At 41.5% G+C, this 14,473-nt stretch overlaps 1 protein-coding gene across 17 annotated transcripts in view; it reads left to right on the top strand.

Annotated features, from left to right (window-relative positions):
* The window catches only part of ABCA1 (ATP binding cassette subfamily A member 1), a 131,689-nt gene that overhangs the window by 25,495 nt on the left and 91,721 nt on the right, over positions 1–14,473 (top strand). For 16 of the 17 annotated variants that reach the window (XM_042242945.1, XM_060409000.1, XM_042242944.1 and 13 more), the window contains 2 exons: positions 8,628–8,721; positions 13,893–14,034. In XM_042242945.1, coding sequence (XP_042098879.1) covers positions 8,628–8,721; positions 13,893–14,034 — 236 coding nt within the window. The remainder of the gene's footprint in view (positions 1–8,627; positions 8,722–13,892; positions 14,035–14,473) is intronic. The other variant, XM_060409003.1, reaches the window with a different exon arrangement.

The following is a 14,473-nucleotide window of genomic DNA, read 5'->3' on the forward strand; positions in this document are numbered from 1 at the left end:
GTCGCGAAGAGTCAGACATGACTGAAGCGACTTAGCATGGCATGTATGTTGTGTATTTCCAAATAATCTTCATATTATAATAATTATGATTCTTGATGTATAGGTTGTATTTTATACTTTTGAAAGTACTCTTGTACCTGTTATCTTCTTGATTTTCACAGCAGTCCTGAGAGGTATTCATTACAATTTCTGTTTCATAGATGAAGAAAGTATTATAAATTAGTACGTCATTAAGAGGAGGGACTAGAAGTTTTGACCCCAAATCTACCATGTGATAATGCCAGTGACATTCCTGGTAGCAATACAGGGATCCATGCAGTTTTCATTTTATAACCTCATACATTATTGCCAACATTGAGATGTTTCTTGTGTTTGCCATTATAAGTAAGTTACTATAAAGATTTCATACATACAGCCTTTTCTTATTTTTATATTATTTTCTTAGGCTGGAATCTCAGGAGTATGATTACTAGGTCAAAGGGAAGTGGCCCTTGACATATATGGTCAGATGTCCTTCCAAAGATCAAACCAATTGAAAAATCCAGTGTCTCTGCATGAGGCTTTACAGTTGTGGGAGGGTAGGCCTGGCTTTCATATTTGTTTTTCCCTTCAGCATTTCTCTGATTTGATCTTTTAAGATTTCAGTTTAATTTAATTGAAGTGTATGTTGAAAAGTGTTCACTGTGATGCTCACAGAGCCTAGAGTGTGCCATTGCTTTGATGAATTTTCTGTTATCTTGGGAAACTCACTGTCTCATGTTTCCTTCTTTACTTCTCAGAATAGTCTTCCATATTTTCATCAGTTTTTCCCCATTGAATCCTATTACCTTATCAAATTCTAGAAGTAGCCTAGTGCTATTTTAATGTCTCAGGGACATTGGATAATGTCTAGAGACATTGTTTGGTTGTTACAGTCCTGGGTAGGGTGGTTGGTGTCTACTGGTAGAGGCCAGGGATGGAGGGGAACATTCTACCATTCATAGGAGAACCCCTCACAACCATTATCTGGCCCCCTATGTCAAAAGTTGAGAAGTACCCTGCTCTAGAAGTGCTTGTGCATTATATCCCCATGTTGTTGCTGAGGAGTAATGAGAGGGGAAGTCCCCAGAGCAGCTCAGTGTAGCTGTTTACTTAATCATCAGAATTTTAATTTTAATACCCAATCTGAAATAAGGTTTCTGGGTTTCTGACTTTGTTAAGAAGCACCTTTACAAAAACAGTGTTCCTCTCCATTTCTTCCACTCTGTGGTGGGGGCAGGCATGGAGGGAGGCGAATACATAATAGAGTAAGATTCAAAAGTGTGTAACCATAGTGTGTGTGTAACAAAGTGAAGTGAAGTCGCTCAGTCGTGTCCAGCTCTTTGCGACCCCATGGACATCAGGCTCCTCCATCCATGGGATTTTCTAGGCAAGAGTACTGGAGTGGGTTGCCGTTTAGTGTGGGTGAATTTAACTCAGGTGACCAATACATCTACTACTGTGGGCAGGAATCCCTTAGAAGAAATGGAGTAGCCATCATAATCAACAAAAGAGTCCAAAATGCAGTACTTGGATGCAGTCTCAAAAATGACAGAATGATCTCTGTTCATTTCCAAGGCAAACCATTCAAAATCACAGTAATCCAAGTCCATGCCCCAATCAGTAATGCTGAAAAAGCTGAAGTTGAATCATTCTATGAAGACCTATATGACCTTCTAGAACTAACACCCAAAAAAGATGTCCTTTTCATTATAGGGGACTGGAATGCAAAAGAAGAAAGTCAAGACATACTTGGAGTAACAGGCAAATTTGGCCTTGCAGTACAGAATGAAGCAGGGCAAAGGCTAATAGAGTTTTGCCAAGAGAACGCACTGGTCATAGCAAACACTCTCTTCTAACAACACAAGAGAAGACTCTACACATGGACATCACCAGATGGTCAATACCAAAATCAGATTGATTATATTCTTTGCAGCCAAAGATGGAGAAGCTCTATACAGTCAACAAAAATAAGAGCAGGAGTTGAACTCCTTATTGCCAAATTCAGACTTAAACTGAAGAAAGTAGGGAAACCACTAGACCATTCAGGTATGACCTAAATCAAATTCCTTACAATTATACAGTGGAAAGTAAAAAGTGAAGTTGCTTAGTCGTGTCTGACTCTTTGTGACCTCGTGGACTGTAGCCTACCAGGCTCCTCCATCCATGAGATTCTCCACGCAAGAGTACTGGAGTGGGCTGCCATTTCCTTCTCCATGGGATCTTCCCTACCCAGGAATTGAACCCGGGTCTCCCACATCATGGGCAGACGCTTTAACCTCTGAGCCACCAGGGAAGCCCTTATACAGTAGAAGTGGAAAATAGATTTAAGGGACTAGATCTGATAGACAGAGTGCCGGATGGACTATGGATGGAGGTTCATGACCTTGTACAGGAAACAGGGATCAAGACCATCCCCAACCAAAAGAAATACAAAAACACAAAATGGCTGTCTGAGGAGGCCTTAAAAATAGCTGTGAAAAGAAAAGAAGCAAACAAACAAAGGAGAAAAGGAAAGACATAAACATCTGAATGCAGAGTTCCAGAGAATAGCAGGGGAGATAAGAAAGCCTTCCTCAGTGATCAGTGCAAAGAAATAGAGGAAAACAATGGAATGGGAAAGACTAGAGATCTCTTCAAGAAAATTAGAGACACCAAGGGAACACTTCATGCAAAGATGGGCTCAATAAAGGACAGAAATGGTATGGACCTAACAGAAGCAGAAGATATTAAGAAGAGGTGGCAAGAATACACAGAACTGTACAAAAAAAGATCTTCATGACCCAGATAATCATGATGGTGTGATCACTCACCTAGAGCCAGGCATCCTGGAATGTGAAGTCATGTGGGCCCTTGAAAGCATCACTACGAACAAAGCTAGTGGAGGTGATTGAATTCCAGTTAAGGTATTTCAAATCCTAAAAGATGATGCTATGAAAGTGCTGCACTCAATATGTCAGGAAATTTGGAAAACTCGGCAGTGGCCACAGGACTGGAAAATGTCGGTTTTCATTCCAATTCCAAAGAAAGGCAATGCCAAAGAATGCTCAAACTACCATGCAATTGTACTCATCTCATACGTTAGCAAAATAATGCTCAAAATTCTCCAAGGCAGGCTTCAACAGTACGTGAACTGTGAACTTCCAGATGTTCAAGCTGGATTTAAGAAAAGGCAGAGGAACCAGAGATTAAATTGCCAACGTCTGTTGGATCATTGAAAAAGCAAGAGAGTTCCAGAAAAACATCTATTTCTGCTTTATTGACTATGCCAAAGCCTTTGACTGTGTGGATCACAATAAACTGTGGAAAATTCTGAAAGAGATGGGAATACCAGACTACCTGGCCTACCTCCTGAGAAATCTGTATGCAGGTCAAGAAGTAATAGTTAGATCTGTACATGGAATAGCAGACTGGTTCCAAATTGGGAAAGGAGTACATCAAGGCTGTATATTGTCACCCTGCTTATTTAACTTCTATGCAGAGTACATCATGAGAAATGCTGGACTGGATGAAGCACAAGCTGGAATCAAGATTGCCGGGAGAAATATCAATAACCTCAGATATGCAGATGACATCACCCTTATGGCAGAAAGTGAAGAAGAACTAAAGGACCTCTTGATGAAAGTGAAAGAGGAGAGTGAAAAAGTTAGCTTAAAACTCAACATTCAGAAAACTAAGATCATGGCATCTGGTCCCATCACTTCATGGCAAATAGAAGGGGAAACAATGGATACAGTGACAGACTTTATTTTCTTGGACTCCAGAATCCCTGCAGATAGTGACTGCAGCCATGAAATTAAAAGATGTTTGCTCCTTGGAAGAACAAGGAAGAAGCTATGACCAACCTAGAAAACATGTTAAAAAGCAGAGACGTGACTTTGCCAACAAAGGTCCATCTAGTCAAAGTAGTCATGTATGGATGTGAGAGTTGGACTATAAAGAAAGCTAAGCACAGAAGAATTGATGCTTTTGAACTGTGGTATTGGAGAAGACGCTTGAGTCCATTGGATACTAAGGAGATTCAACCAGTCAGTCCTAGAGGAAATCAGTCCTGAATATTCACTGGATGGACTTATGCTGAAGCTGAAACTCCAATACTTTGGCCACCTGATGCAAAGCACTGAATCATTTGAAAAGACCCTGATGCTGGGAAAGATTGAGGGCAGGAGGAGAAGGGGACAACTGAGGATGAGATGGTTGGATGGCATCACCGACTCAACAGACACGTTTGAGTAAGCTCTGGGTGTTGCAGAAGCCTGGCTTGCTGCAGTCCATGTGGTCTCAAAGAGTTGGGCACGTCTGAATGATTGAACTGAACTGAACTGAATCATAAAGTGTCTGTCTTATTTCCAAGCTATTTATGAAGGCCTACTTGAAGTAAAAATGCTAAGTTTAGAGATGGGGGATGAAATCTGATTTTGATAATAAGTGCAACCAAAATGGCATTCCATATGTGGAACCAGAAGTCAAATTAGGTTTCAAGAGGGAAGCTATTGGTAAAGAAAAACCTGGAACATCTCCCTGAGTTTAGAAGGCAAATTCTGTATTCAGTGACAGAAATCATTTTAGAAGTTCAGAGTAAAAGTGCATGGCTAGAATTGTCTTTTATGAGTTCTCTGGTTTGAGTGCTGTCTCTTGGAGATAGTCTCTTCATTAATACATGTTAGTGTCTCAGCTCAGTAAGGCTTATAAGGATCAAAAATCTAGATACTCTGGTAATGGGGCAGGGGATAAGGAGATTGGGGTACATAGTGGTTTAAAACACACCCTTGAGTTGGACTGGTTTTGAATTCTGGCACTATTTACCAAATTTGTATCCAAATTTATTAACTCTTTGAGCCTCATCTGTGAAATGGGATTTAGATTGTATTAACAGGGTTGTTTGATGATTCACTGAGTTTATATATATAAAGCACTCAGAACACTGATACATGAACTCTAAGTCACTTCAGTTGTCTCTGACTCTTTGCGACCCTATGGACAGTAGCCCACCAGGCTCCTCTGTCCATGGGATTCTCCAGAGAATACTGGAGTGGGTTGCCATGCCCTGCTCCAGGGGATCTTCCCAACCCAGGGATTGAACCCGCCTTTCTTAACATCTCTTGCATTGGCAAGCAGGTTCTTTACCTCTAGCACCACCTGGGAAGCCCTGCACTGATGCATCATGGTAAGACCTATTTAAGTATTAGCTATCATTATTGTCGGTCTTGTTCTTACCTCTTTGCCTAATCTGCTTATACTCAGTTGCTGGGAATGATTTGCAAGATATACTTTGTACTGTTTGCTGTCAGTACCATGGGAAAGATCCATTGTTTTTTTTTTTTTCCCAGTCAATCAACATATTTTGAGCATCAGTTCCCCTGCGGTGTCCTAGATGTGGGACTGCACAGATGTCCAGGAACCCAAGACTTGATTCATTGAGTCAGATCAGTGCGTAGGAGGGCTGGTGAACACCAGATTCCTTTTAAGTGGCTGTCTTGAAAGGTATATGTCCCAAACATAGCTAGATGAGAGGCAGCATGAGGGGTGCAAAAGCATGTAGAAATCAGTAGACCTGGGTTCAAACTCTGATGCACTCTCTTACCAGGCTATGGCTCAGAACCTGCCCCAATCTAATGATACCAGCTACCTCATAGAGTTATTGTGAAAATTAAATATTAGAGACGAGATGTATATAAATCCCTGGTGCAGAGTAGGTGCTCAATATTGACTGTCACTATTATAAATCTGTAGGCCATGAGCTCATTTTGCCTTTGTGGAACCTGTTGATATGCTTTGATCATGACTTAGTGGGGTTATTTCTCTGCTGAGTCACTGGTTTCCTAAGTTGGGCAAGACTAGCTGTTCCTCTCAACCCTGCTGCTAACTGTCTCTGTGACTTACCCTTTCTTGAGCTTTAGTGTTGTCACATAAAAGGGAGATAATTATGCTTCCTACATCTCAGGGTTGTTTGCAGGATTAAATGAAATAATCCATTTATTATAAGGTGCCTGTTACACATTGGACTCTAAATAAGTGGTAAATATTATTTATCCCCAAAGTGTACATGGCAGTTTCAGAGCTTCAAGGTTGATGACTATCTTACTCATACTCTTTATTTAGTTTTGGTTTTATTTTATGGAGTTCTTTTCTGAATTTATTCACAGTTAACCTGCTTTTTAAAAGTTTTACTCTCTTTTGTTAATATTTGTAAGTGATTTTATTTAGCTGTAAGCTTGGAATGCATACAATTTTGTGTTCTGCTTCGTTCACTTAATATTACATGGTTCATAGAGTCTGTGTTTCATAAACATTGTTGTAATAACTGTATAAGGTTAAGTAGATGTGACATAATTTAATCATTTCCCTATTGCTGTGCAATTAAGTTGTTTCCAATATTTTCTGATTATACTGTCTAAATGAATGAATAACTAAATGTATGTAGCTTTTTGACATTTTAAACTTAGTTCTGTGGGATGAATTCCTAGGAATATTCTTTGGTCAAAGGGGATAAACATATCTTTTGAATACATATGGCTAAGTTGCTTTCCTAAAGGGCTCAACTGACTTACATTTCCATCCTTATTGTTTCGTAAACTTCAGTTCATTCTCTCACTCAGCACACATTTTAAAGCCCTTATCTTGAGGCAGGCTTAGTGAGAAGAAGGTGACTCTAGGGGAGAAGTTCCTGCTGTGCCAAATGCTGATAGAGGCTCCGGGTACCTGGGGAGCCCAAGAAGGGACCTGCAGCTCAGTTGGTAGAATGTCATTTGAAAGCAACACTGAATGTTGCTTCTTTGGGATTATTTACAGAAATACTTAGCAAGACCAGCCCCATCTTGGGTCTTGGAAATCCCATTGATAGCACGCTTTCTTCCAAAGAAGGACCTATGTGTCTGTTTTTTCCTGATGTGCTATCTAGAGCAAATTATTCTTCATAGTTATATGGTAGCAGTGTTTTTTGTTCTTCAAAAAAAGTAATACATGCTTATTATGGAAAATTTAGAAAGCACAGGAAAGTGTTCAGAAAAAAATTACCCATGCATGTTCTTACCATCCTAGGACATCCACTGCTCTCATCCATGTATTTCCTTCTATAAAGAAGATTTAAAAAAGAATTTAATGTAGAACCATATCAAAGGTCTTTGGAATCTAAAATACCAGAAATCCAACAACAAATGATAAAAAATGAAACCAAGCTGAAGCAAGATTAAATTAATTATGATCTATTCATATTGTGGAGTATCAAGTGGCCATTAAAATCCATATTTTAAGAGAATATTTTATGTCATGGGGAACATTCCCAGTATGATATTCAATGAAAAAGCAAAATACAAAATTATATATGCTGTATAATCTTAATTTTGTAGAGAAAGAATATTATTTATGTATGAATAGAAAAGAAAGACAAAAATATTAATGGAGAACCATTATTAGCTTAATTTACTAGAGATTATCTCCAGGAAGTAGGAGTAACAGTGATTTATATTTATTGTTTCTACTTTTCTGTATTTTTTTAATTTCAAATTTTCCACAATAAAAGTATATGGACTTGGCGATCAAAAAAGAATCTATTTAAATAAAAGGAAAGATTTAATATCTGTGTTCTCTTGGCTTTATGGCTCTGAAGACACAGTTGTAGTTACCCTCATCCACAAGGGCCCGAGAATCTCCTGGGCTTTTCGTGTTCTTCCTAATTAGAACATCGGAGTCTAGAGCTGAAAGGCATGATAGAAGCGAGGCTTCAGGCAGTGGAACTAGTTGTCTGAACATCACAGGTTCAGTTAGATTATTCTCATGATTTCTATCCTGTCCCTGTGCTTATTTATCCCCTGGTAGCTCCCTGAAGCAGATTTCCTTTAGAGAAACCTCTTTGCTTTAACCAGCGAATAACACTTACTTAGGTTCAGTGGTCATCTAACCCACTGGAGAAGATGGTGACTAGATTTTGACGGATGGGGAAGGACTTTGCGCTCTTCCCAGATATATCCAGCCCTGATGGCACACAGGTCAACATGGAGCTGAGTGTGAATTGCCCCACAGGGGGCAACTTCATTCGTTCCTTTAGAGCTGAGCTTTTGTGTATTTAGCACAGCAGTTTGCACAGGCTGTCTTTTTTCACCAGATGGCCATAACATACCTGACACTGTGCTAAGGCTGTGGAGGTACAAAGATGAGTCGATCCAGTGTTTGCTTTCAGGCTGCTCATATCATAGTGAGGAAGCCAGTAACAAAAACACGATTTCAGGGGCTCAGGAAAACTGTTATGGGAGGAGGATTCATGGGTTACCCTGGGAGCACAGCAGAAGGGCTTCCCGCTCTTCCTGAGATTTTAGTAAAGGAAATTGTGCCTGGTTGAGTCTTGGAGGGTGAGTGGAAGTGAACCAGATGAAGCAGGATGGGAGGCATCTTCCCTTTCTTAGGGAAAACACAGAGGTATGGAATAATAGTAAGGTGTATAAGGTGAGAACTACAAACAGTTCAGTATCATTAAAGCTTAGAGAGTGGTAAGAGAGGCCGGATAAGTAGGTTCATTGTTTAATTCATCTTTTCATGGATTTCCCAAAGCTCAATAGTGTTAGGCATCCATGTTTGTTTAATTCACAGTGCTTTGTCTTTTTCCCATTCAGTGTCAGCTGTTTCTTGAAGTGGCCTGGCCTCTATTCATCTTCCTGATCCTGATCTCCGTGCGGCTGAGCTATCCACCCTATGAACAACATGAATGTGAGTATCTGAGCATCCCGCCTGAGGCTCACCACTGGCAACCAAAATTCAGGCAAAGGGCAGGGACTAAATGTGACCTTTCCCATAACTCTCTTTAGGAAACACGGAAAATGGTTTGGAACAGAACAGCTAGGCTTCCGATTATTTGATAAGCCATCAACTCAGGAAACCATTTTCAGCCCTAGTGAATGGTGATAATAGTAGTTATACTAATAGCCACATCTGTTTCATACATTTTCAATCATGAAAATAAAATAGTCTTACTGATAGCTCAGAGAGGACTGATTAAAAAAGCTCCCTAAGGTGATACCTTAACATCACTGTCATCTGGTCCCTGCCAGGCTTTTTCACATACATTATGTTTTTATCACACAGTTGCAAATCATGGGACATATAATTTTAAGCAGCATTTGTGTAGAGTATCTCAGATCGACTAATATTATTCTATTTGATTCTCATAACAACCTTGTATAATGGACTTTATCATTGTGATCATTTGCTTTAATTTCTTAATAAGTAAATAAGAACTCAGAAAAGTTCAGGGGCTTGCCTAAGGTCACATATCTATTAAGTGACAGCAATGCAATAAAACTCACGTCATCTGACTCCCAATCATGTGTTTGGATGATGGCCTTTTCAATGAGCATAGAGAATACAATAGTGGCTAAGAACACATGCTCTAGCTTCAACACAGGTAGTCACCTTGGGCAAGTGACTTAGGTTCTTTTTACTGAGCTTACTCATCTCTATAAAAGGGGAATAATGCTTACCCCATATGTTTGTTGTGGGGCTTCCTTGGTGGCTCAGACAGTATCTGCCTGCAATGCAGGAGACCTGGGTTCAACCCCTGGGTCGGGAAGATTCCCAGGAGAAGGGAATGGTTATCCACTTCAGTGTTCTTGCCTAGAGAATTCTATAAACAGTGGAGCCTGGTAGGCTACAGTCCATGGGGTTGCAAAGAAGCGACTAACACTTCCATTTTATTTTTTCATGGTTGTTGTGAGTGTTATCCCACAATCTCAATCTTTCTCTTCTGCTTGAGCTTGCTAGATGGATTAACACTGCAAAAATGCCCCAATCTGAAAGATCAGCATTTGTGGGGGAGTTTAGCTGGGACCTTTATTCCATGGCCCCAGTGACTTTTCCTGTCATTATCCAGCTCCATCCACAGCCCATCAGCTCCATCAGTTCAGTCTCTTAGTTGTGTCCGACTCTGTGACCTCATGGACTGCAGCTCTCCAGGCTTCCCTGTCCATCACCAACTCCCAGAGCTTGTTCAAACTCATGTCCATCGAGTCGGTAATACCATCCTACAATTTCATCCTCTGTCGTCCCCTCTCCTCCCATCTTCAGTCTTTCCCAGCATCAGGGTCTTTTCCAATGAATCAGTTCTTCATATCAGGTAGCCAAAGTATTGGAGCTTCAGCTTCAGCATCAGTCCTTCCTATGAATATTCAGGACTGATTTCCTTTAGGATAGATGGGTTTGATCTCCTTGAAGTCCAAGGGACTTTCGAGAGTCTTCTCTAACACCACAGTTCAAAAGCATCAATTCTTTGGTGCTCAGCTTTCTTTATGGTCTCACATCCGTACGTGACTACTGGAAAAACCATAGCTTTGAATAGATGGACCTTTGTCAGCAAAGTAATGTCTCTGTTTTTTATTATTCTGTCTAGGTTGGTCACAGCTTTTCTTGCAAGGAGCAAGCAGCTTCTCTAGTAGCTCAGCTGGTAAAGAACCAGCCCCATAGGTGTATAGGATACAGTTCTTCAGGGAAGTGGTGGGGCTGGGGTCACATTTGAATTGTGTTCCCAATCTGATCCCATGTCTTTCAGGGCACATACTGACAGTTATTCATCAGCTAATTTGCTAGTACACATTATACATTTTCAAGTTAAAAAAAAAAAACAACAACACCTGAAAACATTCTACCAGTTGTGATTTTCTGATTTTACCAAAAAGGAAAAGCACATACTATGAAATATACACTCAATTTGTGGGGCTAGGAGGTAGTTCTGCTTTTTCGTTTGGAACCTCAAAGGTTGATGAGCAAATGCATATTTGATTTTATATCAGTGTTACCCTAAGCCCTTGCTGATGTAACCATTTTAGGGAAAACTCGGCTTTCTCATCTGCTAGTCTAGTCTTTCTCTGAAATTATCATAAGCAAGGAAGGCAGTGTAGTGGAAATCGCACAGAGTTTAGTGTCAGAAAAATTGGGATTTGTTCGGATCCCACTTCCTGGCTCTGCCACTTGCTGAGGTTGTGATCTTGGGCAAGTTGTTGAATTTTGACCCAGATCTCTTTGAATCCAGACCGTCGATTCTCAGAAAAGTTGTGAAATTCCTATACCTAAGGTAGGACTTTTGCCCTCCATCAGTGTAGTTCTTGCAGCTTTACTTCCTGTTCTCAGCACTTTCTAGGGACCTGGCTGGAAGGGCAGAGAGTTAAGCTGATGCTTGCAGAGGTGTCTTGTCTCTGGGAGCGAGGGGTTGGTATATAATTCTTCCCCATTAATCTTTCCCAGTTTGACCCAGACCCATGAAGATCTTAATTGCGTCCCTGGATCATGAGAGTCCATCATCCTGTGCACCTGATGCCAAATCCTCATCCTGGTTTTGTCTGGAAATCAGATGGGACATGACACATGGGGAAGGGTGTGCCCACACTCACTGGGCTATAGCCTGAAGCACCTTGTCAGTGTGCTGGACCAACACCACCCTGCCTTTGGTGCCAGCATTTCCTGGAGGTTAAAAGGGGACAATCCCTTGGTCCTTCGAGTATTTGGTTGGGTTACATAAATCTCCCCTGAATGAGGAGCAGCTGACTTAGGCAAGGGACCTTGTTTGGTTTTCCTTGAACTATTAACAGGGAGATAAGGGGATTAACTGAGTAAATGCTCAACAGGCCAGAGTCCCTGCAGAGGGTGGTTGCAGGGACCAGATCTTGTTTCATCCTTGTTTTGGATGTTGCTTCTCTGGTTGGTATGTGGACAGAGGAAAAAGACAGATAAAAGGACCCCAGTATTGAAATGGAAAATGTCGCAAGTCCTGGCTATGGGTGAACTTCTGGGGAGACTCTGTTAGCCCATTTGCATGAAAATCTAAACTGAAAAAAAATGGGTTTATGCCTTAGAGGTAGGTGGGGGCTGTGAGATGAAAGGAATGCTCCTAGCTGGGTAGGAGCTGAGGGAGTACTGTTGTAGGCTGGCCACCAAGCGCTGTAGTAACTCTAATAGGCCCATTTGCTGATCCTTATCCTGTGCCAGGGACTCATACATTGCCTATAAAAACTCATGTAATACTTACTATGGCTCTGTGAAATGGGTTCTATTGTTATCATTTTATAGATGAAGAAATTGAGGCTTTAAGGGGTCACTGACTTGACCAAAGTCACTGTTTAGCAAGTTGCAGAGACTGTTGGTGTAACCCTATACCCTGTGAAGCTCTATGGCTCTTCACCACCTAGAGCCTTGGTTCTTAATGATTGTCAGCTCTTTGGGGGTCACAGATAATCCTGAGAATATGATGAGTGCTGGAGCCTCAGCCTTTCTGTCACAGGAATCCACACATGCTTGGTCTCAAGTTAAGAGACCCAGGTTCTAGGGCACATTTATCTTGATCTGCTTAAGCAGCTTCATGGCTCATGTCCATGAACCAAACTGTATTTGATGCCTCTCACCAGCCCCTGTACATGCAGTCCTGCTGTTTGTAAGAAGCGCCTCTGTAGTGAAGGGAAAGGAAAGAGAGGAGATGGCCTGCAAGATGGGGCTTGTTGTTTTGGTGGATAGAGAAGCAGCAACAGCAACTAATGTAGCTGCACAGATGACATTTGATCCTAAGTCAGCACCTTCATCGAGTGCCTTGAGGAGCTTGGGAGCTAACGGAGAAGGTGAACAGAGGTCCACAGAGGACAGTAATGGGGGTATTGAGAAGAGCCAACAGATAAAGGAGTTGTTCAGTTGCTAAGTCATGTCCAACTCTTTGTAACCCCATGGATTGCAGCACACCAGGCTCCTCTGTCCTTCACTGTCTCCTGGAGTTCACTCAAATTCATGTCCATTAAGTCGGTGATGCCATCCAACCATCTCATCCTCTGTTGTTCCTTCTCCTCCTGCCCTCAATCTTTCCCAGGATCAGGGTCTTTTGCAATGAGTCAGATCGTCACATCAGGTGATCAGAGTATTAGAGCTTCAACTTCAGCATCAGTCCTTCCAATGAATATTCAGGGTTGATTTCCTTTAGGATTGACTGGTTTGATCTCCTTGCTGTCCAAGGGACTCTTAGGAGTCTTCTCCAGCACCACAATTTGAAAGTATCAATTCTTTGGCACTCAGCCTCTATGGTCCAGCTCTCACATCCATGACTACTGGAAAAACCATAGCCGTGACTATATGGACCTTTGTCAGCAAAATGATGTCTCTGCTTTCTAATATAATGTCTAGGTTTGTCTTAGCTTTTCTTCCAAGGAGCAAGCATCTTTTAATTTCATGGCTGCAGTTGCCATCCACAGTGATTTTGGAGCCCAAGAAAATAAAATCTGTCGCTGCTTCCATTGTTTCCTCTTCTATTTGCCATAAAGTGATGGGACTGGATGCCATGATCTTAGGTTTTTTTTTTTTTTTTTTTTTTTTTTTTTAATATTGAGTTTTAAAGGAGGCCACAGGTGTAAGGGAAGGAACATGACTGAGATCACAGAAGCATGGGTTCTACCCCTGGTCCTGCCCACTGAGTCCCTGAGTGTTCTTCATCAGCCACTTTATCTCACCATGGTTTCTTCTTTCAAATATGAAGGAAGAGGATTAAGTCATCACCAGGGCCTCTCTGTGTCTCGAAAGGGTGAAGTGGGTGGCGGAGAGTGAAGGAATGAGAATCTCATACTTGCTGCCCTCCAGGCACCTTCTGTGTATGATCTGGTCACTTCCCCAAAGCTGGTGTCGTGAATCCAGCCCTACAGCTGATGTCAGGTAGATTAAGAACTGCTATCTGATGCCACATTTCCAACTCATGATCAGTCGATGGTGGCAGATTTCTGGGATTCAGAGAATGGGACAGGTTTGGGATGAAACAATGTTTGGGTGGAACAAAAAAAGAAAAAGATTGCTATCAAGTCCTAAATCCTTCAAAGCATTAATGTTTCTCTTTTTGTCTTTCTCTTCCTCAATGTCAACAGGCCACTTTCCAAACAAAGCCATGCCCTCTGCAGGAACACTTCCTTGGGTTCAGGGGATTATCTGTAATGCCAATAACCCCTGTTTCCGTTATCCAACTCCTGGTGAGGCTCCGGGAGTTGTTGGAAACTTTAACAAGTCCATGTAAGTACCGGATCAGGTTTTCTTTCCCAAACTTGTTAGTTAATACTTTTTCTTTCCTTTCTCAGACTTCGGGGAATTTTAAATGGTTGGGTTTGAGTGAAGGTGCTTTTGTGAAGGTTTGTGTGATAAAATCCAAAGAATGAGACCGGGGAGAATTGCTGCCAAAATTTAAAACCTTGTAAGCTCATTTAGGAGAAGGCAATGGCAACCTACTCCGGTACTCTTGCCTGGAGAATCCCATGGACAGAGGAGCCTGGTGGGCTGCAGTCCATGGGGTTGCTAAGAGTCGGACACGACTGAGCGTCTTCACTTTCACTTTTCACTTTCTTGCATTGGAGAAGGAAATGGCAACCCATTCCAGTGTTCTTGCCTGGAGAATCCCAGGGACGGGGGAGCCTGGTGGGCTGCCGTCTATGGGGTCACACAGAGTCGGACATGA

The sequence above is a fragment of the Ovis aries genome, chromosome 2 (assembly GCF_016772045.2).
Source record: "Ovis aries strain OAR_USU_Benz2616 breed Rambouillet chromosome 2, ARS-UI_Ramb_v3.0, whole genome shotgun sequence".
Taxonomy (NCBI): domain Eukaryota; kingdom Metazoa; phylum Chordata; class Mammalia; order Artiodactyla; family Bovidae; genus Ovis; species Ovis aries.